At 47.8% G+C, this 27,975-nt stretch overlaps 11 protein-coding genes across 11 annotated transcripts; 7 read left to right on the top strand and 4 right to left on the bottom strand.

The window, feature by feature from the left end:
• Positions 1-226: 226 nt before the first annotated feature.
• LACBIDRAFT_291441 (uncharacterized protein) lies at positions 227-2,124 on the top strand (the record flags this gene model as incomplete). The annotated part of the gene is made up of 6 exons (XM_001873739.1): positions 227-448; positions 498-702; positions 731-797; positions 843-906; positions 950-1,024; positions 1,100-2,124. The coding sequence occupies 6 exons, from the start codon at positions 227-229 to the stop codon at positions 2,021-2,023; spliced, it is 1,557 nt and encodes a 518-aa protein (XP_001873774.1). The 3' UTR covers positions 2,024-2,124.
• A 278-nt stretch (positions 2,125-2,402) lies between these two features.
• Positions 2,403-4,707, top strand: LACBIDRAFT_291440 (uncharacterized protein; the record flags this gene model as incomplete). Its single annotated transcript, XM_001873738.1, has 6 exons — positions 2,403-2,529; positions 2,591-2,625; positions 2,681-2,888; positions 2,944-2,989; positions 3,049-3,100; positions 3,156-4,707. The coding sequence occupies 6 exons, from the start codon at positions 2,403-2,405 to the stop codon at positions 4,494-4,496; spliced, it is 1,809 nt and encodes a 602-aa protein (XP_001873773.1). The 3' UTR covers positions 4,497-4,707.
• A 66-nt stretch (positions 4,708-4,773) lies between these two features.
• Positions 4,774-5,606, bottom strand: LACBIDRAFT_300589 (uncharacterized protein; the record flags this gene model as incomplete). Its single annotated transcript, XM_001873127.1, has 5 exons — positions 4,774-5,025; positions 5,077-5,163; positions 5,211-5,257; positions 5,322-5,453; positions 5,510-5,606. 5 exons carry the CDS (start codon positions 5,604-5,606, stop codon positions 4,774-4,776), a joined length of 615 nt encoding a protein of 204 aa, XP_001873162.1.
• A 3,853-nt stretch (positions 5,607-9,459) lies between these two features.
• LACBIDRAFT_187491 (spindle assembly checkpoint protein) lies at positions 9,460-10,436 on the top strand. Its single transcript, XM_001873737.1, has 5 exons — positions 9,460-9,586; positions 9,642-9,752; positions 9,805-9,824; positions 9,876-10,002; positions 10,054-10,436. Exons 1-5 carry the CDS (start codon positions 9,498-9,500, stop codon positions 10,328-10,330), a joined length of 624 nt encoding a protein of 207 aa, XP_001873772.1. The 5' UTR covers positions 9,460-9,497; the 3' UTR covers positions 10,331-10,436.
• Positions 10,437-10,541: 105 nt separating this feature from the next.
• On the top strand, positions 10,542-12,641 carry LbNoxA (NADPH oxidase A; the record flags this gene model as incomplete). The annotated part of the gene is made up of 10 exons (XM_001873736.1): positions 10,542-10,652; positions 10,706-10,976; positions 11,026-11,415; positions 11,468-11,568; positions 11,626-11,730; positions 11,776-11,932; positions 11,981-12,166; positions 12,202-12,431; positions 12,488-12,580; positions 12,630-12,641. 10 exons carry the CDS (start codon positions 10,542-10,544, stop codon positions 12,639-12,641), a joined length of 1,656 nt encoding a protein of 551 aa, XP_001873771.1.
• Positions 12,642-12,871: 230 nt separating this feature from the next.
• Positions 12,872-15,887, top strand: LACBIDRAFT_181577 (uncharacterized protein; the record flags this gene model as incomplete). The annotated part of the gene is made up of 13 exons (XM_001873735.1): positions 12,872-12,940; positions 13,024-13,081; positions 13,142-13,421; positions 13,475-13,548; positions 13,650-13,788; positions 13,839-14,116; positions 14,172-14,185; positions 14,236-14,483; positions 14,536-14,548; positions 14,603-14,791; positions 14,842-14,958; positions 15,015-15,159; positions 15,210-15,887. The coding sequence occupies 13 exons, from the start codon at positions 12,872-12,874 to the stop codon at positions 15,686-15,688; spliced, it is 2,103 nt and encodes a 700-aa protein (XP_001873770.1). The 3' UTR covers positions 15,689-15,887.
• A 400-nt stretch (positions 15,888-16,287) lies between these two features.
• Positions 16,288-16,976, bottom strand: LACBIDRAFT_320454 (uncharacterized protein; the record flags this gene model as incomplete). The annotated part of the gene is made up of 3 exons (XM_001873126.1): positions 16,288-16,405; positions 16,455-16,672; positions 16,731-16,976. 3 exons carry the CDS (start codon positions 16,974-16,976, stop codon positions 16,288-16,290), a joined length of 582 nt encoding a protein of 193 aa, XP_001873161.1.
• Positions 16,977-17,801: 825 nt separating this feature from the next.
• LACBIDRAFT_300584 (nucleoporin) lies at positions 17,802-22,829 on the top strand (the record flags this gene model as incomplete). Its single annotated transcript, XM_001873734.1, has 19 exons — positions 17,802-17,982; positions 18,032-18,133; positions 18,182-18,278; positions 18,328-18,743; positions 18,794-19,763; positions 19,815-20,005; positions 20,063-20,168; positions 20,220-20,388; positions 20,439-20,548; positions 20,602-20,857; positions 20,905-20,981; positions 21,034-21,119; positions 21,173-21,510; positions 21,562-21,704; positions 21,758-22,007; positions 22,060-22,180; positions 22,229-22,333; positions 22,392-22,534; positions 22,593-22,829. The coding sequence occupies 19 exons, from the start codon at positions 17,802-17,804 to the stop codon at positions 22,827-22,829; spliced, it is 4,098 nt and encodes a 1,365-aa protein (XP_001873769.1).
• A 69-nt stretch (positions 22,830-22,898) lies between these two features.
• Positions 22,899-23,958, bottom strand: LACBIDRAFT_300583 (uncharacterized protein; the record flags this gene model as incomplete). The annotated part of the gene is made up of 4 exons (XM_001873125.1): positions 22,899-22,986; positions 23,041-23,524; positions 23,573-23,705; positions 23,761-23,958. The coding sequence occupies 4 exons, from the start codon at positions 23,956-23,958 to the stop codon at positions 22,899-22,901; spliced, it is 903 nt and encodes a 300-aa protein (XP_001873160.1).
• Positions 23,959-24,329: 371 nt separating this feature from the next.
• LACBIDRAFT_243174 (uncharacterized protein) lies at positions 24,330-25,565 on the top strand (the record flags this gene model as incomplete). Its single annotated transcript, XM_001873733.1, has 7 exons — positions 24,330-24,398; positions 24,455-24,654; positions 24,717-24,751; positions 24,802-24,971; positions 25,024-25,068; positions 25,125-25,213; positions 25,271-25,565. Coding segments are annotated over 7 exons (903 nt in total), but the record flags the coding sequence as incomplete, so codon positions are not given.
• Positions 25,566-25,752: 187 nt separating this feature from the next.
• LACBIDRAFT_242884 (uncharacterized protein) lies at positions 25,753-26,672 on the bottom strand (the record flags this gene model as incomplete). Its single annotated transcript, XM_001873124.1, has 7 exons — positions 25,753-25,878; positions 25,930-26,031; positions 26,088-26,140; positions 26,195-26,290; positions 26,354-26,408; positions 26,464-26,533; positions 26,590-26,672. 7 exons carry the CDS (start codon positions 26,670-26,672, stop codon positions 25,753-25,755), a joined length of 585 nt encoding a protein of 194 aa, XP_001873159.1.
• Between the last annotated feature and the right edge of the window lie 1,303 nt (positions 26,673-27,975).

Genomic DNA, 27,975 nt, shown 5'->3' with positions numbered 1-27,975 from the left:
GACAATCGTCGAACAGATATCCTACGCCGCTCCAGAAATCATACGAACAAGTATCGCGACAAGTTGGACGAGTACTGATTCCGATGTAAAATAATTTGTTGAGTGGGAATTTGAAATTGACTTCGTCGTCGCCGAGTCCCTTTGCCCAAGTCCCTTTGCCCCTCGTCGTCGTCGTAGCCCCTTCCTCTCTTTTTCTCCTCTCCTTGTCTGTCATTATTCTCTCACAATGTTCACTCCTTTCACTCTGGTCGTGTTCCTGATCTCTCTCTCCACCTTCGCCAGCGCGTTTAGCTTTACTGCTGGGACACCCTCGGAATGCGACAACCTCAGCATATCGTGGTCCGGTATGATATATTATTATTCATCCTACATTGTACAGATGAACACCGACAATTATTCTGATATCATCGCAGGTGGAACCGGCCCATTTCAGTTGTTAATTATTCCCGTAGGAGCTTTCACACAAGCCACACAATATTTGCCCACTTATGATCCAGGTTTTTGGCACACCTCGCAATATATCAATCCCTACTACCTCGTTCAGCGGCGGACAGGGAACCTATGCTCTTCCCCTCGCGTTACCCGCCGGTCAAAAATTCGTCCTCACTATGTCCGATGCAACAGGATTTGGAGCAGGTGGAACGACAGATGTTATGTCTGTAGGAGCGTCCCAAGGAGGGAGCTGCAACACAACTGATCCAGGTAAGCATGTAGTGCTGGTTTTCAAAAGTAAATCTCACCGAGTCGTCAGGTATCGCGTTTGCTTTCCAACTCAATGTAGCGTTGCAGCAGTGCCGGTAAACTTCTTGTCTTGTTTACTGTATTTCAAGTTACTTACGCAGGTCGATCAGCCCTTTTGTCTTCAGCAGTTATCGCACTGCGGCTCAACCAGTCGCCATCATGGTAGTCCGTGCCTCAGTCATCAGTCTTAAATCTTACTATTTCTTAGGCCGTGATTCCATCGGGGACTTCCATTGTGCTGAACCCGCCAGTTGGATCAAATTCATTCAGCTGGACTGCGAATGTAATGCAGGGAACGTCAATGATATTCATGATGACGGATGCTTTGGGGAATCAAGGAGGCAGCTCTGACATTAAGATCGTCGGGGCTACAGATGACAACACTTGCCTGAACAATTTATCCCCGTCTTCTACCTCAAGAGCTCCAACATCAACGGCTATAGGAGTTCACTCAACGGCAGGCCACACGACGTCATCCTCCTCACCTTCTGCCACCCCCACGCAAGGCGTTCCAATAAGTGCGATCGCAGGCACCGTTATCGGTGCCCTCCTCTTCCTGGCTGTCGTCGTCACCTTGGGCCTCTTCTTTTTGAGGAAACGGTCAGGTAGTTTCGATACAGGAGGTGGCGATTTCCGGAAGCCTTCGCGTCGACTGCAATCTGATGTGGACCTCAGTCACGATCCCGGTCGGGATAGTCATCCTCTCGACGCAACCCCGTACGGATTTTCTCCTCAAACCAACGCCCCCTTTCGTCCCTATCAGTCTGATGCAACGCCTACTACACATCCATATTCCTCATATACCAGTGCGTCATCCACCGCCCATGATTTGTATTCGCCCAGCAGTACTATCCCTCACGATGCCGACCCCTTTGCCGATTCTCATCTCCCACCGTCATCACAGTATCGAACACCGTCGCAATCCCATCCTGCTTTTTCGCAGTTTTATTCGCCATCAGACCCTCTTGTGGCTGATCCATTCAATTCCTCTGGCCCCCCCGTTCTGTCCAGCGCAGAATTTTCGCTCCAGAGATCCGAGCAAGCGCCGTCAACTGATTCTATGTCTACCGCACAACGGAAAGCCTCCGTGGCTGGTCTGAACGCATACAAGCCACAGCGCTTCATCGTTCACACTGATGCTGATGATATTCTTCCACCTCCTAATGACGAGGGTGTGGTGGAACTTCCTCCACAATATTCCGAACGCCCTGGGAACGCCACTCATCTAACTTCGCATTACAACACTTCACCAGATTCTGCGGCTGAATCACGCAAATCATAGCAGACATCTATTTGTACTACCATTGCGAAATTCTCAGGTTTACTAAACTTATCATATATTTGTTGTGTATGTCCACGAAGCTGTGCGTGTTGGTCTAGATCTGTGTCTGTGCACTTCGAAGCTTGATATTCCAGGTGGGTACAGATCTCAGCTTTAAAACCAGAACTTCCGCATTCTCTTGGGTTCAACCCTCCGCTTCACTGACAACATGAATTATTATCCTCGGAGACCATGGTGATGTAGAAATCACATATATTTTGATACATAAGAAGTGGACAGGCACGCCGTCGCCTGGGCAGTGCATTGACAGGGACCATTTGAATCAAGCGCTTATCGTTCTTGAATTGCTTGTTTTCTTCGTTCCCTGGGGTGGCCCAGCATGCCTTCGACGTGGTCCTATTTTTCGTGCGTTGCGCTCGCCTTGAGTGCATCGACACGAGCAGAGGCATTCACATTCACCTTCAGCACTCCCTCCCAATGTCAGAACATAGCTGTCACATGGACTGGTGCGTCAACCCACTCACTCTCGCATGCGAAAGAATAACCCAGCTATCACCAATATCATAGGTGGTCAACCACCTTTCCAGTTGTTGATTATACCGGTGCTTTGCTCCCTTTCAGTGCCCCTAAATCCTAAATATACTGATCTTTCTGTAGCCAAGTGGTACCATTCGCACCTTTAGTATCCCATCGAGCGCCTACCAAGGAAATTCTGGATCCTTCTCGACCCCTCTTCTTTTCGGCCAGAACCAACGTTTGATGCTCAGCATGTCTGACGCGACCGGGGCCGCTTCTGGTGGAATCTCTGATCTTTTGACGGTTGGCCCACCTCAGGGAGCGAGTCAATGCAATACTACTGATCCAGGTATGTCCTGGTCTTATCCGATCTCAAAAGGTACTGGACACACTTTGCTTTCCAGGAGTTGATTTTTTTTTTTCGCTCGACGGCGTCCTCCAGCAGTGCCAGTGCGTCCGTCCTTCATTAGAAATATATATGGGAGTTTACCTGAAAACCATCTCAATAGGCCGTATCCTTTCACGCAGTATGGGGGAGCCATACAACCGATCACCATCACCGTACGTCCCATTCTCCATCGCCGCCTGTTATTTTCCTAATCACATAGTGCTCTAGGCCTATGTTCCTCTGGGGAATTCATTTGTCCTCAATCCTCCTACGGGGAGCAGTTTCTCATGGATAGCCAATTTGCCTGCAGGAACTTCAGTCGCGTTCTCTATGATCGATTCACAAGGTCGAAATGGGGGTACCTCGCCAATCGAGGTGGTTGGTTTGACGAATAATAACTCCTGCCTGGCCACCACTGTTGTTACATCAAGTAGAAGTGGTGTTACGTCAAGTAGAACGACCTCCACCTCGCAAACAAGCAAATCTAATTCAGGTCAGGACAATAACGGAACATCGCAGGGTGGGTCGAAAATCGGAATCATCATTGGAGCAGCTGTTGGAGGGTTTGCACTTGTTGGGATCGCCGCTTTCCTCTTTTTCTGTTTCAGCAGAAACCGACGCGCCAAACCGGGATACCGTCCCAACCAAAAGGTTGACTTCACTTACGATCCTGTGAGGCCCCCCAGCCCCGACCCCTTCATTCTTCCAGCAGGGTACACATCGGCTGCCCTCGCTCCTCAGGTATCACAACACCATAACAGCGCACCAGTCTCTCCCTTCTTGTCAACAACCACCTCACAGCACGCAAGCACGGCCATACCACTAGCGCCGCAGTTCGGGAGGGCGAACAGTCCCCCACAATTCGATAGCTCTAATGCGCCCCTGCAGTTTCATGATCCAAACGCTCCCCAACGATTCGGTACGCCTAACGCGTCTCAGCAGCAGTTTTCTCCGAATGCTCCTCAGCAATTTGGTACGCCTAATACCCATCAGCAATATGGTGCTCCGAACGTTCCCCAGCAGTACGGCGCTTTTAATACCCCTCAGCAGTATGGGGCAGCGATAAGCATGCCCTCCCATCACAACGCCAGTAATACTCTGGGTCTTAACCCGAATACTCACCAACGTTTGGGAAGTCATAACCCCCAACAGTTCGGTGGAACGAATACCAATCCACAATTTGCAGGATTTCAGGACCCTGCACAATACGGAGCGCCTTCCACTGCGTCCACTTACCCACCACAAGCACCCCAAGATGGCCGACCAACTAGTAGTTTCAGCACGTATAGCTCAGTCTATGGGGGAATGGCAGATCATACCGAAGACACCACGGTACGCTCTGAATCTCAGGCTACTTCATCGAGCACTGGAAAGACTGGGAAGACCCATCAGCCTCGCGTCATTTTGCACACAGATATTGAGGAAACCATGGAACCGGAGGAACTTCCTCCACAATATTCGGAGAGTCGGGCACCAATACCAGGTCTATCGGCGTCAAATGATGCTGGCTTGTCTGCCGCTCCAGCAACCTCGCGGATCGTGGTCACTGGAAAGGGCAGGAACGTTTGACGGCTTATTTGTGCTTACCTGTTCTGGGACCATTATTTTTTACAATGTTTCTATATATACCCGCTCAGTATTCTTGGCTTACTTATAGTCTATTGTAATGATTGGACGATATCACCTAGGTACCTGCGTTGTTGAGATTTTTTTACTCAACGCCTCCTAGATGGTCCCAAATCGCGAGGGTAATACAGAGGCATCCAGCATGATTCAAACTAGGTCTAGCATTACAAACAGCAACCCTACAAATCTTTCCGATAATGTCCACATTCTTGTGATAGCTTCATGATTCGATGGGGGGCCCAGCTTCTAGAGGCACTTGTTCAGTGCTCAAATTCTGTTTTGCGAAAGCATCGATCATGGCTTCCTGGTCTTTGCGTCGGCGGTGCCTCCTTCGCCTGTCGTCTTTGATAACCCGTTCTATCTTTCGCCTTGCTTTGCTATGCAGACGGGGGTCCACCAGGGCTTGCTTGCAACGATAGCAGGCAAGCTCAATGCTTGCTAAGAGACGTAGTGTTTCAGAGTTGTTTAGAGCCTAAGAAATGTGATGTCAATCAATATCGGGAATAAAATGAAAGAAACATACGTTCAAGGACCAAGACACGACGCGTGATCCCTCAACACAACCAATTACAACAAAGTTTCCCCGCTTCTCCGCCTGGATGTCCGAGGACTATTCACCTTAGCTAGCTCTTCAATGATACATCAAGTGAAACTTACTTCTCCAAATGTGGCCATGATTTTCCCAGTGGAAACAGTCCGAACCACTGAACGCATAGTGGCCACATGTCAGCGGGCGTTCAAGTCGTGTTGAGAGGCGTTGAAACTCACCAACGCGAGAAGAGTGACCAGTGACCTCCTGCGTGACGAGCCCTCGACCCATGTAGACCCAAGAGTCCCTGTCTGGTCTTCGTATGTGCACCTTGACTTGAATGTCGCGAAAATTGTCGCGAGAAGATGAAGCTTGGGAGCGTGCGACGGTAAGCGTGAAGTGAGAGAAGCAATGCAGCGTTTATTACCCTGAGTAACAACAAGCTCTGGATGATTGTTGCTAGTATCCTGAGTGTCAGGATGAGGGTTATTGGTGGCGAGGTCGACGTCCATAGATTCGTCCATTTGTGGAGAGCTGTCAGCGTTGTGTGGAGCAAGTTTAGAGCTTCAGTATAAAGCTCACAACATTTGATGAAGCAATGGATTTATATACCTTGTAGCGGTGAGTGAAGCTGTTGGATAATGATGTTGTGTGTGTTGACTTTTCAGTGTGCAACACTCGCGATTCCAATTAGACATCACGTGCTTCAGTCTATTTTTGGGAGCTCGTGTGCTCTTTCTCTTGTCTTCCTTTTGACTTTTTGGTCTTTATCCCTTTATCTTGGCGGTGGCTATTGCCTCCATATAAAAAGAACGCGATGGAGTGCAAAATGTCTTCAAAGACATTTCTACAATGCTTACTCGAGCCACTCCACGCTTCAATTATAACTTGGAGAACTTGGCTGGTGACGCCTCACAACTCGCTCATCCGGACGAAGCTGCCTTCCACGATGCCGAGGTCGAACAGGATGACAAGGTGGTGATGGATTTACAGAACGATGTCAGTCTTGCGAATTCGTGTTATTACTTTCATTTATGTTGTTGCTAGATCGAAGAAGAGGATGGCAGCTTTTCACAAGGACATCAAGAGTCTCAAAGTTCCCAGAGCTCGTCTGGATCGGCAGGATACGATGATTCGACCGAAGACGGTATTTCATCGGAAGATGAGGACGGCAGTGAAGACGGCACTGAAATCGGCTTGCCGGAGGACGTGAACGGTCGTTTGGACGAAGCAGAAGCTTTTGAATTCGAATCTTCACAGGAATCGCGATCCCTTGACTCGACCGACGATTCAGTATCCGCCTCACAGGTGATGGAACCTCTCTTCTTGCCATCTTCATCTCAGGAATGTGAGTGTTCAGCTTCGTGAGAGGTTCTTTGGCTAACCACGCAAGAACAGCCGTATGAGGATTAACCTGGTCATATTCAGGAATCATAAGTAAGAAGGGCAAGGTTTCGCCTATCTGAGAAGGCCAAGAAGAACGTAGGATAGCACTTTCCGCACGATTTATACATATATTATCTAGACTCAGGTGACAAATATGTTCCACCAACTAGACACAGATTCCGTGGAGTAAATTGTACATTTGTTATGGGTGTTCTTTTCGTCGGGAATGTGGACAAAAGGTCCGTCCTAGAAAGCCAGATGTCAGTGATAGATTACAGCACAAGACTCGCCGACATACGTTTCAAGGCTTTCTTCTTCCTTATAGGACCGATTGCCGTTCTCTGCGATCCCATTCTCGCGCGGTTTCACCCGCAAGCCACCAGAACCTTTCACATCCCAGCACCGGACTGTCCAGTCTGCACCACCACTGACCAACAAAGAAGACTCGGCACTGAAAACGAGTGAGTAAATCGATGACGAATGCCCGGTCATTTTTTTAATTCGCTTCCCGGATCCGACATCCCAGAGGTTGATGGCAAGGTCCTCGCCTGTGATGCAAGTCAGAAAACGGCCTTTGGAGTGCAAGGGAGGGGACCATAAGACCTGCAGTTGCTAGATAACGTCCATCTGGACTCAAGGCCAAAGACGAAACAGCGCCCTGATGCCCAATGAAAACGCGGACACAGGATCCTCGCTGTACGTCCCACAGGCGCGCTGTCCAGTCACTCGAACCTGTCGCAAGGTATAAAGAGTTAGGATGAAATTGAATGCACTGAAATGCATGTTAAGTTGACCATTTGAGATGCAAAGGAATATTACATACATCAACATCGCTCAAATGGCCAGAATATATTCTCAAACACGATGTTCGATCTGTCGACCAAAGTCTAGCAGTTCGATCTCGGCTGGCAGTCGCAAAGTATGTGCCTATTGGACTCCATTTGACATCCCAGACCGGATTTTCGTGGCCACGGTATGCAACGATGTTGGTCATGGTGTCCAATGACCATAATCGTGCAGTCGCATCGCTAGATGCGGACAAAATATACTTTGGAGGTGCTGCTGACCCACTGAGAGGATCAAATGAAACGGAATATACGGGTCCACTGTGACCTATCAGTTTACGGGTCGTACTTCCTTTCTTCTCTCTGATCTTCTGCAGCGACGAGCCTGAGTGTGAAAAGGTTAAACCGCAAAAGATTGACGAGGTGAAGCCACGTACTATCTTTGATCGAACTGGAGGAAAAATCGCTTCTCAGACCTTCGAGTTTCTCGCCCTTGAGGCTCCAAAGACGAATATAACTCTCTGCAAACCCTGCAGCAAGCAATGATGTATCTGGAGAAAATGTACAGCAAGGCGCCCTGACGGTGGTTGAATTTGTCAAACTTTGACATCAGTCAAGAACGCTTACCCTTCCGCGACGTCGTGCAAAGTGTAGGCACATATGCTGGGTAACGCGCGAGCTTTCAATGCGTTAGCTTGAGGCGAGTTAATGTCTAGGTTATGCAGGACAGAAGGCTCCAGCCGAATCCGCTTCCTCGCATCCCTCACTGCGTTTACTTCGCGCTCAACATCAATTGTCTTGAAATTTGGAGGCCGCGGTGGAAGGTCCGTCTCGTTTGGGGCAGTCAGGCCTTGAACGATCGCAGGTCTAGGAAATTGGACATCAAATTGCGTAGCGTCCCGATCAAGCATGGCCTGTTCTCTCAAAACGCGCTCAGCTTCAGCTCTCAGCTCCTCCGAGATCGGCGCAGGTCCAAGCCTGAGATCGCCTTTACTAAAGTTGAATGCTTGCGGGTTCGTCAGATTTGTTCTATTGCCACTTGGCTGGGGAATCAAAGAGGAAAGAAGCCCCGTCGACTCCTCCCATGCGTGCGGCGAGACAGAGGTTGGGTTGGATGAAGTGACTGGATTTCAAGTAAACACCGGCTAGAGTACACCAAAATATGCCATTTACCATCGAAACGGAGATGATTGTTCACGACCCGCATGACTGATGCTCGGCCCCGTTTTCCTCTTTCACCTGAAAATCCGTCACCAGAACCAGACGCTTCACCACCAATGCCTTCTGTGAGCCACCCTACAAGCAGGCCAAATCCTGAACGGCTCATCCGGACTGCGTACTTCTCGTTTCGAAAGCGTTGAGCCAGTTCATCGTTTTGAACATGTGCGGGAAGAAGAAGGGTAGATAAATGGTGAAGAATTGCATGATGAGATGGCGACAACGATGAGGAAAATGTTTTGTAAAAGCGCAGTGCTAGACCAGAATCTACATAAGCTGTGGGGAAAAATATCACGATTGGGAACTCACCCGCATCCTTAAAACCATGTTGAATCAAGTCGAGATAAAAATGGCAAAAAATGGGAAACAATATAGGCCTGAATTCCGGCTTAAGACAGGTTTATTTCTGATGCATATTGAACAGCCATGCAACGACTCACTCGATACATGTCGAGCGATCCATCTACCCATGCTTCAAGCTCTCGAAAGCCCTCCTGTTTGTCCGTAGGATCCAGCGAAAGAAGCTCCTCTGCACCAACTGAACCAATACTGGCGATGAGATTTTGTATGTTCACCGGATTGCCCATGGCTGTGAGCTCTTGCAAGACGTTCGAAGAGTCTTTCAATATATTCTCTCCCGGACGAGATGGCTTTTGAACAAAGACTGCGAGAGCCTTGACCAAGTCATCTACGCCAATGGTTTCTGGTTGCTTTCCTTTATCGTCTGGAGTAGCACCATCGAGATCTTCCAAGAATGCCTTTTCGGCGGCAGTGTGGCCACGCGCACGAAGATACTCAAGAACAAGTTTCTCCGCAGCAGAGGCACTTGAGCTCGAGTCTTGAACATTAGCTGGAGAAGGTGCTACGGGGGATTGTGACGATGTTGGCGGCGTCGCGACCGACATATCTGAGGAGAAGACGAAGACTAGGTGATACGTGACACGTGATGCGTTCAAGTCGCGTGTTGAGCGCGACTCTGTAATTACCTACTTACACTTGAATTACGCCAAGAATTACACTTCAGCAATGGCTTCGAAACAAGCAAACCGACAAGCAATCACTCTCAAAGGCTCTACCACTCTAGTCACAGAGTTCTTCAAATACGCAGTCAATACGTCCTTAATTTTCCCCACTCCTCCCCTCATCAGCACCACTGACATTGGTCAAAAGCATCCTCTTTCAACGCGAGGTATACCCGTCGGACGACTTCCATATGGTCAAGAAATATGGACAGACTGTCTTGGTCACCCAAGATCTCGCGCTGGAAAACTATTTAGATAGGTGAGCGACCTCGAGTGCTGTCAATGGAGGCGAGGCTCAAAATTGTTCTCAGGATTTTGAAACAAGTCCAGAGTGAATGAGTCGATTATTCAGATGGGCACATAGGCTGAACGTATGTGATAGAGTGGCTCCTCACAGGCTCTGTCACACAACTCGTGCTTGCCATCATCTCAAAGGATGGGCGGATACCGCTTGAACGATGGGTGTTTGATATCAAGTTGGTAGAGCCACCAGCAGATTCCTCAGAACCGTAAGCATGTTATGTTGATGTTGGTGCAACATAGTTTTGATGACAAGTTAGACAAGTGCCCAAGCCTGAGGCTGAAATTCAATCTGAAATACGCGCAATTCTCAAACAAATTATTTCGATGGTGACATATCTTCCTGTCATTCACGAACCAACAGTCTTCAACATCCTAGCGTACACATCGGATTCTGCAGATGTGCCTGCCGGAGAATGGGTGGATACGGACCCGTTGGCAATCGAGGCGAGCAAAAGCCAGCAGGTGAAAATGCGAAGCTTCAGCACGGACGTGCATCGTATTGAGGCGATGGTTGCGTATAGATATGAAGAATAAAGTGGTGGTGCATCAAGGATGTTCAGGGGATCGTCATGGTCACAGCGTCATTGTACTTAGTGATGAGCGTTGAAACTCAGCCCACGATTGCCGGTTCCATCAACTCTCGTTGCTCTCTTTCGTCCTCCTTTGTTTCTTTCTTCTCTCCCTACGTTCCTTCAGTAATATCTCATTTTTTCTTTTCCTTGGCTGGTCCATTTATCATACAATTATGGGTGAAAGCTGGTTCCGTAGGGAATTTATGGTCCCACGCCGACTTGCGTTCAACGTCCTCTTTTATGGCGCTCATCTGTCGCTCTTCATATATGGATGGTATAGTCAGGTGTGTCGTCGTGCTCCTGCATGCTATACAAGTGGCACTCATCTTCTTTACAGGCAACAAACCAGAGATTGGCTGGTCTTAACTCACTGAAATACTCTGTTTGGACATCTCGCGGCGCTGGCCTTGTTCTTGCATTCGATGGCGGCCTCATTCTTCTTCCAATGCTTCGCAACATTATTCGAATTATTCGTCCCAAGTTAACGTGGGCATTTCCCGCCGACGAAAACATCTGGTTCCATCGTCAAGTCGCGTATTCCCTGGCTTTCTGGGCTATGGTTCATACTACCGCTCATTATGTCAATTTCATCAACGTTGAACGTACTCGTAGGGTCTTCCCCGTTTCTTATTTACTTACAGCTTAACCCCTATGCAGAGATTCGCAAGCAAACCGCACTCCAGATCCATTACACCCAGCCGGGTGGTATTACTGGGCACTTTATGCTTCTGATCATGGTTCTCATGTATTCGACTGCACATCAAAAGATCCGTCAGCAATGCTTTGAAGCTTTCTGGTATACCCATCACCTTGCATTTTTCTTTATGCTTGGCCTATACACGCACGCGACAGGATGCTTCGTTCGCGACACCGTCGACCCAGATTACATCCCAACTTTCCCATTCTATAGCACAGAACATTGTCTTGGATACCTTAGTTGGCGGTTCATCATATGGCCTGGTATTATCTATTTTGGAGAGAGGGTCTGGAGAGAGATACGTGCACGGCGAGCGACACGCTTATCTAAAGTTCTTGTTCATCCTAGCGGTGCGTTTTTCATTTGATGCTAGGGATGAAGTCTTAGCGTCTTTTGTATCAGGCGCCATGGAATTGCGTATCATCAAACCCAGCTTCAAATATACAGCTGGTCAATGGCTTTTCATTCAGATCCCAGAACTGTCCCGTTTCCAGTGGCATCCGGTACGTAGCGATTTGCACATAATTTCCGTTGAATTGGCGTTTGACAAAATGCCGCAGTTTACTATCACATCAGCGCCTGAAGATCCCTACGTTTCTATCCATATCCGCCAAGTTGGTGATTTCACTCGAGGTCTGGGAGACCGCCTGGGTGTTGGACCGTCCGTTGTTGCTTCAATGACTCAGGCTGCCATGAAAGGAGCTGAAAAGGATAAAATGTCAGGCATGTCTCGAGGTGACTACGTGGAATTGGATCCAGCTGGCTCTTCAATTGCTCTTCCATCCGTTCGCATTGATGGTCCCTATGGTGCTCCAGCGGAGGACGTGTTTGGGGCTGAAGTAGCTATTTTAATTGGTGCCGGTATCGGTGAGTGTTTGAAGCGAGTTCAATGGATTCTGATTTATGTCGATGAAGGTGTCACCCCCTTCGCCTCCATCCTTAAGCATATTTGGTACAGGCAGAAGAAGGGCAAACTGGGTTCCCTGCGTCGGGTTGAATTCTTCTGGGTTTGTCGAGATGCACCTTCGTTTGGTTGGTTCCAGTCCTTGCTTCAGGAAGTCGAGGCTGCCCAAGCTGATCGTGAGTTGCACGTTTTGGCTGGTCTCCAAATTTTATGTTTTTTTTGTTCTCGTCAGCCAATTTTTTGCGTATCAACGTGTACCTGACGCAGAAGATCAGCGAAGACATGCTTTGGAACATCGCTGTCAATGACGCTGGTGCTGAATATGATCCCCTCACCCTCTTACGCTCGCGCACGATGTTTGGACGCCCCGATTGGATGACTATCTTTGGACAAATGAAGCAAGCAATTGAGGGAGGACAATATCTTCCTGGAAGCACGTCCCAGTTAAAAACCAAAGTTGCTGTACGAGGCCATCATCCGAAGTTGATCGCTGACACTCAACCCCCTACCCTATATAGACATATTTCTGCGGACCTGGTGCGCTTGCTAAGGCGATCAAGGATGCTACTGTCTCCCACACCAACTCCAATGTTGAGTTCACTTTTGCAAAGGTAAGTTGTGTCCCCCAATATTTGCTTATTGACTTGACCTTTTCTCTAGGAACATTTCTGACCATTCTTTGATCACGGCTGCGTTGTATCCCTCTGTCTCGCTGAACCGAATTTGTACCAGGATATCTACTCTGTTCATACCATTTCATACTTACCTCTGATATATTATATTGGATTGTTTTGCAACTCATTGAGCCATCACGTGACCGTGTCACATACGCGTCTTTACTTTTCGCCCCCCCCTTAAAAGTGAGTCTGACACCTTCAAAGTTCACGCGTTCACGTCTTCACATGGAAAAAGCACGGGAAGTCCTTAAGGACGTGTTTGGCTTTCAGTCTTTTCGCCTCTCTCAAGAAAAGGTGAGAATTGAAAGTGTCGGAGTAATGCATCTCCACGATTACTCTACTACTTATCTTGGTGACGCTGACACTGCGTCTTTGAGGCCATCTCTCGGTTGATCGTCGACAATGAAAATGCTTTGGTTGTTTTCCCGACTGGAGGTGTGTTTATCTTTGCCTTGGCACAGACCTTCTACTTAATCCCAATCCCATCTCTTTCAGGTGGGAAGAGTCTTGTCTACCAAGTTCCAGGACTGTGTCTTGATGTGAGTCTGCAAATCACATTTCATGTCTGTTCGTTTATTTACAGCCCCATTTACCAGGGCCTCACGTTGGTAATATCGCCGTTGATTGCCTTGATGAAAGACCAAGTCGATTCCCTTGTCTCCCGCGGAGTCAACGCAGCTAGTCTCGATAGTACGCAGCCTCCTGAACGGTCCAAGTGGATTAAGGCGGAGGTACTAGCGGGTAAAATGAAAATTTTATACGTCGCCCCTGAAAGGTGGCCCTTCTTCTGAACAACCGACTGTCGCCATTTTAACCCACAGGAGACAGGCTAAACAACGAGGGTTTTGTCAACATGATGACTCAGGTGAAAATATCGCTTCTTGCAGTCGACGAGGCGCACTGTATCTCTCAGGTTTGTCGTTTCCACCTAGTGGGCTTCAACTTCGCATGACATCTATGCGCTAGTGGGGCGCCAGTTTTCGTCCGGACTACCTCAAAATAGCTCGCTTCGCTGTGGAGTTGGATGTAGAGCGCGTACTCTGCCTAACTGCCACAGCTACACCGTCTGTGTCAGCTGATATTTGCAGTTCTTTCCTTATTGCTAAGGAGGGTGTTTTCTCGACGCCCGTTTTTCGCCCAAAGTAGGTTCAACCCTACCCCCCATGTGGATCTCCGTCTAATTCATTGCCAGTCTTTCCCTCAGAATTGAGGTGGCTGAAACACTGGACGAAAAAATCGATCGTGTCGTTCCACTCCTCAAAACGAGGACAGGTCCATCAATTATCTATGTTACTCTTCAAAAGCAGACAGAAGAGGTTGCGAATTATTTGATGCCCCATGGGATTGATGCTATGGTTTATCATGCTGGATTGCCCAGTGACCGGCGAGAAAAGATCCAGACAGCATTTATGGAATCTAAGGATGGGGTTGTGGTATGTACCATTGCCTTTGGCATGGGTATTGACAAAGGTAATGCCATCAGCTCATCTATATGATTTCGACGTAATGAAACCCCTTTTCTCAGCTGACATCCGACAAGTATGTGTATTGTCCATCTGCCGTATGACAGATACTCTTACCTCAAGCAGGTAATTCATCTATATATGCCAAAATCCCTCGAAAACTATAGCCAAGAGGTAGGAAGGGCCGGGCGTGATGGAGTGACATCCACCTGTGTTATGTTCCTTTCCTCTCTAGACATTCCAACTTTGGAAGGATTTTGTCGTGGGGACACATGCTCTAAGCAAGACCTTGAACTTTGGCTTCAGGAAGTTGCTACGAAAGTGCCTGCACCAGATGGAACTCTTGACTTTAACCACTATAAGCAAGGAAAAGAGTTAGTGTCTCTGTCACCCCTCATTATGCACGGCTCATATTCCTCCGTCTAGCTATGATATTCGAGTAGGTCTTAAGGCACACTTGCTCTCGGCCTCCTGATATTTAGGGTACGTGTAGGCCAATGTTTTGGGGCTATGTTATGCGCATCTTGAGCTTGACCATGGCTACATACGGGCGATAACTCCTTTCTACTCTTTTTACGAAATAACTCCCCTGAACAGCAGTAGGATCTTCTCTGACAATAGTCAAATCGGAAAAGTGATCAGAACATACTGGCGGCGAAAGAGTGCAACTGGCAAACATGAAGTCAGTGACTTTGCGTTTTCGACATGTTCAGTTATTGATGGTCACCCTAGATTGATATTGTAGATGCTGCATCAAGAGCCGGCGTTGACAGGGCTGACATGGCAAGACATATCAGTAACTGGGAACTTGATGGTAGCGCTGAAGTCAAGGCTTCTCAAGTCAGAGCAGTAAGAGAGTGTGTAATAGCAATCTTTGTGATTCGCTCACAGGACCTTCGTTATAGCGTTATACGTTATTGAAGCCATTCGAAAAGACGGCTGCAAGCATCAGAGCACTGGCAGATGAAATGCATACACGTATGTTGAAGCAAGAGGAGGACTCTGTTAAAAAGCTACGACAAGTCATTGCGTTTGCTATCGATGACGACTGTAAGTTGCCTGATCTCTTGAGATCTTGTAGCCTCACAATGACACTCTAGGTCTTGCCCACAACTTGGCTAAGCATTTCGGAAACGAGGATGCAGTTCCTAACGACATGTGTGGATCTTGCACGTTCTGCACAACTGGCCAATCAGTTGAATTTACTCTCAAGTCGCCAACAGTTGTCCATCCCAAACAAATACAAGCCGTCCTCGACGCATGTCCTATTCGCGACGACCCGCGGTTGTTGGCCAGGATGGCCTTCGGTGTTACATCTCCTCGCCTGACAGCAAATAAATGGTCAACGAGTCACACTCTTTTCGGCAGCATGGTCAATGTTGATTTTGGTCACCTCGTTCAAGCTTTTGACGCGGAATGCAAGAAAGTTGGTTATCAATCTCTGGAGGTTACCACTGCGACACCTTCCTCCAGCAAGAAAAGATCACAATCACAAATTTCCTCGAACAATAGCAACACCAACAGGTTTAATAATAGGGGGAGAGGGGATAGTAAGTACAAGCGTGGTCGATGGAATTGATTAGGGCGTTTGAGACGGCCACAAGTACACCTAGTTTTCGTTGTATTGTAAGTAATGGGTATTCCCGAGGTAGATCCTCGTCCTGTCAAGACCCATTCGACAATGTTCAATCTATGACGATTGGATGTTTGGCGCTTCCCAACATGAGGGGCTGTCCAGAAATGGTTGGATTCAACGTGCATAGTGGTATGGGATTTGCAAAATCAGATTTTCTCCGTCGTGTCCGAGAACAGGAAGCAGCCATTGACGAGCGAGTGATCGATTTCAAGGCTCGCTTTGGAGAGGACGCGGGGCTCCTTGGCACTCTCAGAGCAGTATTCTAAAAATAAAAGTTGAGAATAAACATAGTCAATGTCGTACTCCATTGAGAACTAACAACTGCAGTTGAATCCGAGAGTATTGCCTCCACTTCCAGTAATTCGTCTTCATCTTCCCAGTCACTATCAATCGTGAGGTCGATAACGGTAACTTGGGAAGCACAAGCTCGGGAGTCTCTCCGTAATGCGGATGGCCGGACTGAAGCTCTGCCGTGGCGGCGATCCTGTGGCTTTCTGATAGGGTCTAAGAATATGTTATATGGGCAAACTCAAGGGCCAAGATTACAGTAGTCCTCGCGCACGTTTCTCAGCCTTCTGACGGTGCTTTGCTTTGTCCAAGAGTCGGCGTTGCTTGACGCTCCCACCACTACCTTTTGATCTTGGCATTGACAAGTTCATCCTGTGGATACCATTCTAAAAGTGAGACGTGTGGGGGGCGTCACCCTTACCATGAATCATATGCGGCGCAAGCGACGTGAATCAATTGCGTGAAGTTGTCTCGAAACCATTGCTGAAAAGCCTCTGCGCTGGTTTCGTTTCGGTAGGCGGCAATGATGGTCTCGAAGGCATCACCAGCAGGCTTGACTTTATCGCGCATATCATGGTGGCCGAGCCTGTGCATAAGATGAGCAAAAGTGGAATTGGCAGTTAGAGCACTTCGCGCGTTCTAAGGTTATTTGTTTTATTTAAATGAATGGGAGAGAGTATGTCGAAAAAAATCCGACCGTGTAGAAACCGGGTGAACCTTGGATTCTGATCCTGTATAGCTCTTCAGACACTGTACCACTCATCAAAGCGTCTCCAACAAATTCGAGACGATCTCGTTCCGCGGAATTGTTGCAGATGGAAGACCAAGCCGCGTCGCTCAATGGAGGGAGTTCAAAGACGAAGTGCGAAGAATAAATCTTGTCAACAACATGCCTCTGAATAGAATCAGAGACGGTGCCTTTATTAAAAGGAAAGGCAGCCATGCATGAGGCGGTGAGGCCAGTGGCGGCGAGTCGAACCTAGTGTGGCGGGAAATAGCCCTGGACCCTAATTCTCCCAAGCAAATTTGCTTGGGCCTCAAAGAGGCCCTAATTTGCACCCTAATTTTCGGCAAATTTGCAGGCAGGGGTCCGGGGGCGCAGCCCCCGGGAGCCCTCGCTAATTTGCGCAAATTAGCTCTGCAAAATAGGGCAAATTAGCTAATTCGCGCAAATTAGGGTCTGCTTGACCGCCTTTTTGCTATGTGCACAAGTAAATGCACGAGGGGATTGACAATGGCGAGAAGGGAACTTATTTGCTGGTGTACTTGCATGCTGTTTGAGTCTGAAGATTTTTTTCAGGTGTGCATTTGACTGTGGGCGCACAGTGGAAAAACTTTCAAATTTGGATTTACATGACTGAGCAGTGAGCTTGTGGGTCAAATGGAGAAAAATCACAAGTTACTCCTAGAATTCACAAACCTCGCTCAAAATCGTCCTCGACAAGGCCATAACTATGCCCATCTACCAAAAAATTGCGGCGAAACCTGCTGTCATTTGCTTGCTCAAGACCTTGCTAATTTGCCCTAATTTGCAGGCCAGTTTCGGGTTTGCAACTTTGGTCGGCAAATTAGCGCAAATTTGCAGGGCAAATTTGCAGCTGCAAATTACGAGAGCCTAATTCCCACCACACTAGTCCGACTCGAACCAATCTAAAGCTGTATGAAGAATTGCACCCGTGTGAACTTTGAGGTCACGTGTTGAAAGATTTGAACGCGCTAGAGAAGTTGAGCTTGTACCAAAGCCTGTACTTCCTTTTAACTTTGTCATATGGCCTCTCTTTTCGCCTCCTCTCATAGTACAAATACACCCTCCTCTGGTCGCCAGCCGCTACCTGCGAAATCTACTCCAGTCGATCTTGCGTCTCTTCAGAACGCGAGCAGAGTCTTATTCGATCAAATCACCAAGGATGCCCAAATTATCCCCGACATCGGTGACACCCTCAACACTCGTACGTACTCACTACCATGTACACGTCCCCTCTTTTTAACACTTTCCAGCGGCGTCTGCCTCGTATAGCGTGTTCCCCGATGATATTCGAGTTCCTTACCAGAAAAGAAGATTCGTAGGAATCCCCGAGGGCCTCTTCCAATACTATGACAGTGCGCACCTTCAAGAATTTATTAATTCTAGTGCTCACACATAGTCAGGTGCAAGCGTCACTTCTCACATGGGGTTAATGCCAGAAATTGAACGTGTTTGGATTTCGATTGATCACAAACTCTTTCTATGGGACTATAATGACGGGTACGTGATGAAAGATGCTATTGTTTTTTTCTGGGCTGAAAAAACGCAGTCAAGAAATAGCTTCCTTCGTTGACCAACCTGATGTCATCACCCACGTCGCCCTCGTCAAACCGAAACGAGGACTCTTCATTGACGACATCACCTCTCTTCTTGTTATTTGTACACCAATATCTGTACTCCTCATTGGGCTTTCTGTATCTTCTCGCACTGGACAGGACAACCGATCTCACAACGACATCAAACTCTACGCCACCGACCTTAGCATACCTTCTGACGTTGAGATGACATCTGTCGTTGGCATGTCTGACGGCCGAATATTTATGTGTGGATCACAAGATGGAAATTTGTACGAACTTCATTATCAAGAAAGTGAAGGATGGTTTGGCAAGCGCGTCCAACTCATCAACCACTCCGTCGGAGGGATGCAGAGTCTTCTGCCTCGATTCGCAGCATCGACAACAGAGGGTAAGGGCACACACCACCCCATTGACAACTTCATGATATCGTCTCCTTAGATCGCATCGTCGCAATCGTCGCCGACACCCCCAGAAACTGCTTCTATACCTTGACGTCTCGAAATACCATCTCAATTTACAAACCTGGTGGCGACAAGTCACTCCAACATATTCAAACTCTGTCGAACCTTTACAAATCTGCGCAAGATAAAGCACCTGGCTCGGCTGCCCTCACTCCCAAAAATTTCCAGATCGTCTCCTTACATGTTATCTCACAAGCGGAGTCACGCAGCGGAGTCCAACTTTTTGCCACTACCACTAACGGAGTGCGGCTTTATTTCTCCCCATCTATGTCATATAACTACTCCCATGGGTCCATCTCAAATGCCTCGGGGTCGCGAACACTCCAGCTCATCCACGTCAGACTACCTCCATCCAACCTAATTCACCCTGATGAACAAGCCAATCCGTATCGCCCACCTGTTGCAATGTATGGCGCTCCGCCAGTGGCTACACAGCCTACGAGTAGGCCATACGTCGTGTCATCGATCGACAGTTCATGCTATATTGACGGTTTAACAATCGCGGCTCAACAAGGTGACAGCGACGGGACCGACTATATTCTTTGTTTAGCTCCTGATCTTACTCGAATTGGCACTCTTGGTCAATTGAATCTGCCGCAGCAGCCCCAACAGCAGTACGCGACAGGTTATGGGTCATATGGTGGTGCACCTAGCACAAGTCGAGCTCCTTTGACAGAATATGCTACTCTTTTGGCTATCCCTGGAAGAACCTGGGCAATGGCATCTGTCATAAATTCATCACTGGCGACATCTTCTGCGGCCCCATCTCCTTCAGTGATAAACGAACTAGCAAGGCAATTTGGAGAGCCCGCCCAACAATTCATGATATTGACAAATGTGGGTTTAACGTTCCTTATAAAACGACGGGACGTCGATTATTTGAAAGCGGTGCTTGAAGAATTGCAAGCTGAAGGGAATGTGCAACCAATCATTGAATTCCGCGATAGGTAAGCCAATTGAACACAGCGGCGCTGTTATTTAATTTCCCTTCAATGCAGCTTCGGAAGAGACCAAACGTGCTCCATGCTGCTAGGGCTCGCAAGTGGTAACACATATTTTGATTCCGTAGATGGCCAGTCCACAGGCACCATCAGTATGGTCAGTCCAGAGATAGCCGGCGTAGCTAAGCAAGCGTTCTATGACTTCGGAGAACGCCCTATCTGGACAGAAAGAGTCACCTATGGAACGGGTGAGTGTCACTCACCCTGTACATCACCCCCTTTCATTAGACTGACTGCAACATTAGCGGAGAACACAGGTACGGCAATATTTAGTGGGCGTCGTGAAGGCTTAGCTATCTACTTTTCACGACTTATCCGCCCATTGTGGAAATCAAAGATTGCGCAACCAAGGTTAAACCCGTCCTCGGATGTGTTTCAGTTGAACTGAACTGGAATCAACAGTGTTGCCGGTCAGCAACAGCTGGCTGTATCGGAAACCCTCCTGATCAATGTTCAGAAAAATCTATACGCCTTGAAGGACTTTCTGGATAAAAATCCCCACCTCTTCCATTCGTCCCCTAGTGAACCCACATCAAACAGGACGACCGTTGCCGATCAAGAAGCTTGGAAAGTATGCTTGTCTCACCTCCAGTATAGCTCCTGCTCATTAGATGTCCAAAGGCTGAACAGGTATCCGTTTCTGAAATACAAGCTCTTCTCACAAGAACGATTGAGGCTTTATCATTCGTCCTGCTGTTGAATGACTATCGACTTGGAGACCTGATCTCGCAGTATGCTATTCATCTCTTCCTGTGTAACGAGAGAAATCGACCATTTCAACTAGCTGTGAAGCTGAGATTCAAAAGCTCATCGCCTCCCAAACCTTTGAGGATCTTATAACAACTCAAAATGGAATGACAATATCTAGAGCTCTAGTCAACGTTGTTATCGATCAGCAAATCGGGCAACAGATCAGTGTGAGTTGGTTGCACAATAGGCTCCCAGTCGGCACTGAGGCCCTACAGATCGACACCATCAGCGAGGTTCTTCAGCAGCGGTGTGGGTCATTCTGCAGCACCGACGATGTCATGCTTTACAAGGTACGTTGTCACTCCTCGCCCTCCGACAATGACCAACTGTTTCTCAGGCGAAAGAGAATGTAAGAAAGGCTTCCGAAACCCGTAGCACAGCTGAACGGCAGAAATGGTTGGCTGAAGCATTGAGGTAATTTCTTCCCCGCCTCCATTGCTAGATACACTCTCATGATCCTCACCAGACTATTCATCAAAGGTGCTAGGATTCTTGAGTTTGAGAAATTACGAGAGATTTGCGGGGATTTCCAACAATTGAACTACGCCAAAGGTAAGCCTTTCGTACGACTGCCATACTATCAGCATTCAACGGCAAAATTACAGGTGCGATTTGCCTGCCGCTGGTTTGCGCTCAGTTGCATGACCCAGACAATGCCGGTCTTGAATATTGGCATGCTGCACTCCCTTCAACCGACCCACGCCGCGAACTTGCTGAACAACGATTGCGATGTTACGACCTGGTCATGGACTCCCTCACAACCTTTGAGGGCAAATGCACAGCCGTGAAACCGACAATTTCGGACAATGCTTTGGTCTCCGATGATCCAGAGACCGTTCGAAGTCATGCCTATGAGCTTGCTTTTGGAAGCGAGGATGAGATGTTCCATTCGACACTTTATGATTGGTTGATTGAACGCAATTTGGCTGATGATCTTCTTGAGGTGCGGAGTCTACTCCTTGGTTTCTACGCTCAGCTTGAGTTTGAATTCTAGATGAGACCGGCCTTCCTTGAAGCACATCTCAGACGAGAGCCAATCACTGTGCAGAAATACCAGCTTCTTTGGCAATTCTATGTGAAAAACGGACAGCCACTGAGGGCCGCTGAAGTTTTGGGAGCTTTGGCTGAGTCAACACAGTAGGTTGTCTATGTTTAGTTCTTCGGCATGTCCTTGACCTTCTGTGTGCCAGGTTCGACCTCCACCTTGATGCGAGGCTGGAATACCTCACTCTTGCGGTGGCGAACGCGAAGTCGCACCCAATTTCGGCTGGTGGACGACACGAAACTGCAATTGCCTTCCTTACAGATCTCGAAGAAAAGCTTGATGTAGCTCAAGTTCAGCTGGAGATCTATAATCAACTTCTTCCCCACGTTGACGACGCACGAGAGGTTGGGGAACGAATAAGTTTACTGTCGAAAAGGCTGTTCACGATGACCGAGGTAGATCATTCTCCCAATAATCATGGTACAACAGTGCTTGATGGTTTTCAAGCTCTATCAAGGTTATGCTGTGACATTTGATCTTCCTGCCATAAAACTTCTCTGTTTGCACGTCTCTGAGCATCAAGACGAAAGCGTCGTCAAACCCATTTGGAACCAAATATTTGACGAGAGTAGGTTGAATCTCTTTTCGTAACAGTTATTCACTTAAATTCCTGCAGTTTTAAATGAATCTCCAGATGTTGTGGCACAGTCAGATCTCATCCTGGCAAAAGTTGTGCAACTAGGTCAACGCTTTTATCCATCGGAGAGTGCATTCCCGCTTCGTAAGTGTTGTGATCGCCAGAACCCTGCATCCTTTTTTACACTTTCTTCGTACTACAGGTCTCGTGGCCACTCTGCTCGTCCGCTTCATGCTGTCAAACAAAGGTACAGTACCCTTAGGTTGGTCGCCCAGAATATTGGTCCAATGTGGGGTTCCATTTGTCGAAGTGTGGGACGTATTCCACGAGATGTATGAATCTCAAGTAAGAAAGATCAGCACTTATCTTATCAAGTCACCCGATGGAGAGTTTTCTTTCCCAGGTTCCACCTTTCAACGATCAAGCGAATGTCCAGGCAATTTCGTCAGAAATTGCTGTTTTATTTTCAGATTGGCTCGGTGAAGCGATGCGGCCTCAATCATCGACTCTCCGAGCTGAATTTCCTGTTGGACGTGTTGATCTTGCCGTTGACCAGTATATGGCCGAGTTGGAACCAAGTCGTACCGAAACAAGAACGACATATGAAAACGTCAAGCGGCAGCTCAGACGGTACTGGTAGCCCAACTGTCCATGTTGCTTGTAGAATAAATACACCTCCAAATTCAGATAGACAACCAAACTAAAAGAACTAGTTAACCTCTAAGATAGCATCCTCGGCTCGAATTAGTAAATACTGCGTCCACTTTTGTGTAAGTTGATACACTTTGATTAAGGCTCTGCGAAAGATAATGGTAAGATGCGCAGCCGGTTGAGCGGTCTCAATAAGATACCTTGCAGCACCAACAACAAGTAGGCCTATAACGATCAGCGCTGCGATGTCGCGTGAACTGTCGTTGCGTCTGTTGCGTTGGCCTCTGTATCGAGCCAGCCATTGCACAGGAGCGAGCATCTGAACTGAAAGCAGCAGATGGACAAGCGAACCAGCGCCAACAAGAGGAAGACCCAGAACAAAACGTCGGATGAACCACATTATCAATCCAGGCGTCTGTTTCGATCTAGGAAGGGTGCTGTCGCTTGCACGCGTCGGCGAAGTAAAGGCGGTATCATCGAAGATTCCCACTACGTCGCCATCTCGAAGGACGCGAAAAGCTGCCGTTACAAGATCTTGGAAGACCTGAATAGGAGAGATGTAGAAGAATGAATAGGAATAATAGTTGGAAGGCTCCTCGAACGCAGCCATGAAGTAGGTTGTGATGTAAGAAGCTAACATCACGATCGTTGTGAATACCAAGCCGGACAAACCTCCAACGATGACTGCAGCAAAATGAGGAAGCCATATTTGGTCACATTGAATGAACTGACCAGGGTTTGTGGCAAGCCCCACGATGCGGGTGCGTGAAAAGCGGTATTGGTAGCGACATTGAGGGCAAGCAAAAAAGGCACTCTTTGAGGCTGATGAATTTCGCCATGTTTGCAGGCACTTGACGTGGACGTACTGTTCAAGTGTTCAACTTTAGTTATTGGGAGGGCTGAAAGGCGCCGTTGCTCACACTAATGGAACCTTTGCACAAGCAAGGACGTATGAGGCGGCCCATTTCAAGCTCGACATTTGCGCCATCGAAACAGATCCTGCACTGTCTTTCGTCAGCGTCGGGCATCGTGGTGAAGGGGCCTGGTTGGAAGGAGATAAGCACAGTGAGGAGGCGCTGAGCGCTGAAGCCGCCACCGTTGTTGACTCCGGCATTCATCTACATTGCCGAACTGAGTACTGAACATTGTCACGATCCACACTGAACACGGATGAGTGAGGATGCCCACCACAGCGCTCATCTGAGGCTAGTCGGTGCTTTCGCCGGCATAGGTAGTGGTATGTTTTTATCGTATTCTCTTTAACATTTTTTGACTCTGCTTAAGGTTTGACCAAAGTCATATCAATTTTTTGCCATGATCCAATTTCCAATTCTGATTGTCTTTTAGGTAGCTGTGGGACATGGGTGACCAACATTTTTGAAGGTAACTTATATGTCGGGCCGCAGCTATGCACACGGCTTACAACGCGAGCTAGCTTCTCCCGAATAGTATTCACTCAAAGAATAGATTCGATACCATTAAGACACGCCTCCAATGCTCCCCGCCAGGAACATATCGCGGAGCTTTTGACGTTCTAACCAAAATTGTACGGACAGAGGTGCGATTCGTCCCTTCTGGCCGTGAATTTGACCGTTGGATCCGTTATCTCGTCAGGGTGTTTTTGCGTTGTACAAAGGAGCAACACCTCCCGCAGTTGGCTGGGCTGCAATTGACTCAGTCCTGCTCGGATCTTTGCACAACTACCGCTTATTCCTGCTTCGACATGGAATGACTGAACCTACCCCTGGGTTAGGTATACCCCGGTTATCTCTATTTGCACATGGGGTGGCTGGGCTCTTTGCTGGCTTAACGAGGTGGGCCCTCCAAACCTCCCATAGGGCAATGCCAAGTAAAAGGCTTATGATATTCTTTTCAGCGCTTTAATAGCCACTCCGGTTGAGCTTTTGAAAGGTCTGGCACAGTGAAATGAACTTTTCCAAGCTGCTCACGACCCTAACAAGTCAAACTCCAGCTTCAATCCGAGAGGTCGGTTCTTGACCGCCAATTTAAAGGCCCTGTGGACTGTGCGAGACAAGTCATACGCGTTCAAGGTTTCCAGGGCTTGTGGTCCGGACTAACGGGAAGCCTCGCATTCAGAAGTAATTTTTTCTGGATGTTTCTGACATTCGAGGTCTGCACGACTGAGTTTTTGGTATTCCTTGGCTAACCAAAGATGTAATAAGGCTTTGATGCGAGGATTTTCGCGATTGACAGGATCGCCATATGAGGTGCTCATAGTTGATTGCAATCCTTTCCAGATCTACTGACAGTTGGATGTTACCAGATAAGCACAGGCACTGCAAACTTTCTCTCCGGTGGCCTCGCATCATTCGCCTTTTGGGGTATGGCCATACCTGCTGATAACATTAAAAAGTAGTAGGCTGCTCCTTAAACTCTCCTGTGACCATGAAATTCAATTAGACTAAATAGCCGGATGATGTCACATCCCTATCCCTTGCCCTACCCCTCCTCGACCTCCATCACAAGGCCATCCTTCATCTCCGTCGCTCGCCACATCTACTACAGGGATGGTTACTCCGGCTTCTTCCGCGGGTTGGGGCCCAGTCTTTTACGTGCATTTCCAGTGAACGCTTCCGCCTTTTTTGTGTATGAAGGTACGATGAGACTCTTAGGAGCCGAGAAGGTATTTATTACCTCAAGCTATGAAAACTGGCTTACAATGGCTCGGGACAGACACGTCATTAAAATTCAGATAGATTGCTAATTAGCCCATTAATCAGCAATTTCCTTTTTTGGAGCATTTGATACCTAATGGAGATGCACCAGACCATCAAGAGGACAAGATAATAGTTCGGTATGATATCTTACAAGTAAATTAAGGAGTGCGCACCCCTTCCGAGGTCTCACACAGTGTAAATCAAGAAGGAGAGACTATCTAGACTTTTCGTTTCCTACAGGTAGCAACGAGAAAAAGTACTTGGCGGGAGAGCACATGGCCAATTATTCTTTGAAATAGCACTTTCCCATTCGTCAGCATGTGACCGATACAAGTCCAAGGCCACACGAGCATTTTCGAGCTAATTTGTGGTGTGAAACTCTCGATGAGGCCTTGAGACGAAGAAACTCACTGGGTGTAGTTGACCTTCCTGACATCGCCGACACAGTAACTGCCATGCCAAAGTTTGAAGACCAATAATTTGGTGGGGAGAACGTAGCGCATTTCGAAACGGCTTTGGAATACCACTCAGTGCTAAACCAACGATAAAATTGAAAAGAAGAATCAGACCTGGTATAAGGCTACGTCTCTAGTAGACACAGCGGGATGTGGTATCCCAAGTACTGACAAGAAAACGTTACAAAATGTCGACGTAGAACTGTCAAAAAAGGTCTCACCTGAAAGGTCGTTCCATATACCGTGCCCAACAAGAACCTTGCCTTTAATGAGATTTGCGACGTACTGCTGAACAACATTGAAGGCCCAGGCGTCTGCTAGAAAGCAGAAAACATCGACTGTCGTGAAACTTGGGACATTGAGGTGTGTGACACACGAACCAGAATATAAATCGGACTCGCTAATTCCTGTGGTAACTGACCTATAGTCCGTCACCTAAGAGTCCAATACCACCAGTGAGGTGATCGAGGAAAAAAGTTTTTTGAATAACTACCTGCATCGTAGGTGCAACGTAATGATCGAACACTGTTGAGCCTCGGTAATTAACGATGGACACCCGTCTGTGAGCTCAAGAACCTGAGCCGTGAAATGTCGAGGAAGGAAGAAAAAAACGCACGCCAGCATCGAGGTAGTACCTCCCGGACCAACCCCAACATTAGCGCACGATATAGCGAGAAACTGGTCAGTGGGTGGGGACATCAAAAGTGATGAATAGACACCTGTAGAATATTGAAGATACGTACCAGCAATATGGCGGGGTCCCTTATGAAGTTCCCTCGCCAGATGATCAATTAGGTCGCTGCTAGGGTATTTTCGGGCAGGGTTACAAATTCGGAAACTCTTTTTCCATTTAGTTCTAGTCGGGGGCATGGCACGGGGAGGAGTTTGACACAGCGCGAACGACATGCTGAACGACAAAGTTATTTGCGATAGAATGACTCTGTGTTCTCATAAGTGGGGCAAGCTGAAGATTTTCGATCAGGAATGCGATCGAATGCCGGTGCAATCGCCTGTTCGGCGATGTTCCCAGGTTAAAGGAAACCTCAGGCCCTCAGCTGCAAAAACAGTTCAGAAAAGGTACGTCAAGGGGACTTCGGATATTGGACACCTACGAAGATCCTCAGATTGCATATTGGATCTGGAGAAGAGCTGCTTATTGCAGATCTAATTCGGCTAGGAAAGAGAATTTCGATGGCAGAACAAGATCACGAACGAAGCGGGGGACGTGGATGGCGAATGAGCAAACGTTGGTTGCTCGAGGACAAAGTAGGGCAAGAAGCAAACATGATAGATATCGCTTGGAGAGATATCGTAAAGCGAGGGAGGTGCTGTGGTCAATCAGTGGTGTGCCGTAGTGCTTCCATGCACGGGTATGAGTAAAAGGAGAATTAGTGAAAACAGCTACTTGTGAAAAATCGCAGATCGTTTTGACAGGGAACCTGATCGCCATTCGGGGACTTGCTTTGAAAGCTCAAATTTACTTTCCTGGGAGATCTTGGAGAAATCCTGAAAGGCAGGGAGGGACAACGCAAGCACAACGTCTACGCCAGGCGCCACAGAGTTTCAGGGTCAGAAGAAGTTCGATCAAGCAAACTACATTTCGACACCAGTAGTTTCTATTGGAATTTCGCTGGTACTTACAAGTTCCGGTGAATATCATATTGCCAATCGCCAACCTCCCGGCTGGAATAGAATTGGATCGTTGAGATTGCATCCTACATTTCTCGAGAACATTGCAAACGCCAGATTCTACTTTGCAGCATAGCTGATCGATGTGTAGTTGCCGAACATCTTATTTGACGGCCTCCGTAGTTCGCGCAACACAATGCTCATGGGTTCGAAATAGGCGCCAATATTCAGGATGGCAGCCGCCGTCTCTTTGGCGTTGACTCGTCTCCTGAAAGCGTGTAAACTCACGATCCGTACCATTTGACGAGGAAGCGAGAGGGCGTTCATCATGGCTAGTATTGTCACCACATCATCGCACGCACTTCTTTGGAGA

The sequence above is a fragment of the Laccaria bicolor genome, genomic scaffold (genome assembly GCF_000143565.1).
Source record: "Laccaria bicolor S238N-H82 LACBIscaffold_1 genomic scaffold, whole genome shotgun sequence".
Taxonomy (NCBI): Eukaryota; Fungi; Basidiomycota; class Agaricomycetes; order Agaricales; family Hydnangiaceae; genus Laccaria; species Laccaria bicolor.
The sequence above is the reverse complement of the archived record's forward strand: the minus strand, read 5'-3'. Positions and strand labels throughout refer to the sequence as shown.

Bases quoted from the DNA above. Each gene is read 5' to 3' on its own strand.
- LACBIDRAFT_187491 (XM_001873737.1), top strand. From the start codon at position 9,498: ATGGCTTCGAAACAAGCAAACCGACAAGCAATCACTCTCAAAGGCTCT. The intron at 9,825-9,875 runs GTGAATGAGTCG...CGTATGTGATAG, and splicing joins GATTTTGAAACAAGTCCAGA to AGTGGCTCCTCACAGGCTCT. The intron at 10,003-10,053 runs GTAAGCATGTTA...ATGACAAGTTAG, and splicing joins CCAGCAGATTCCTCAGAACC to ACAAGTGCCCAAGCCTGAGG.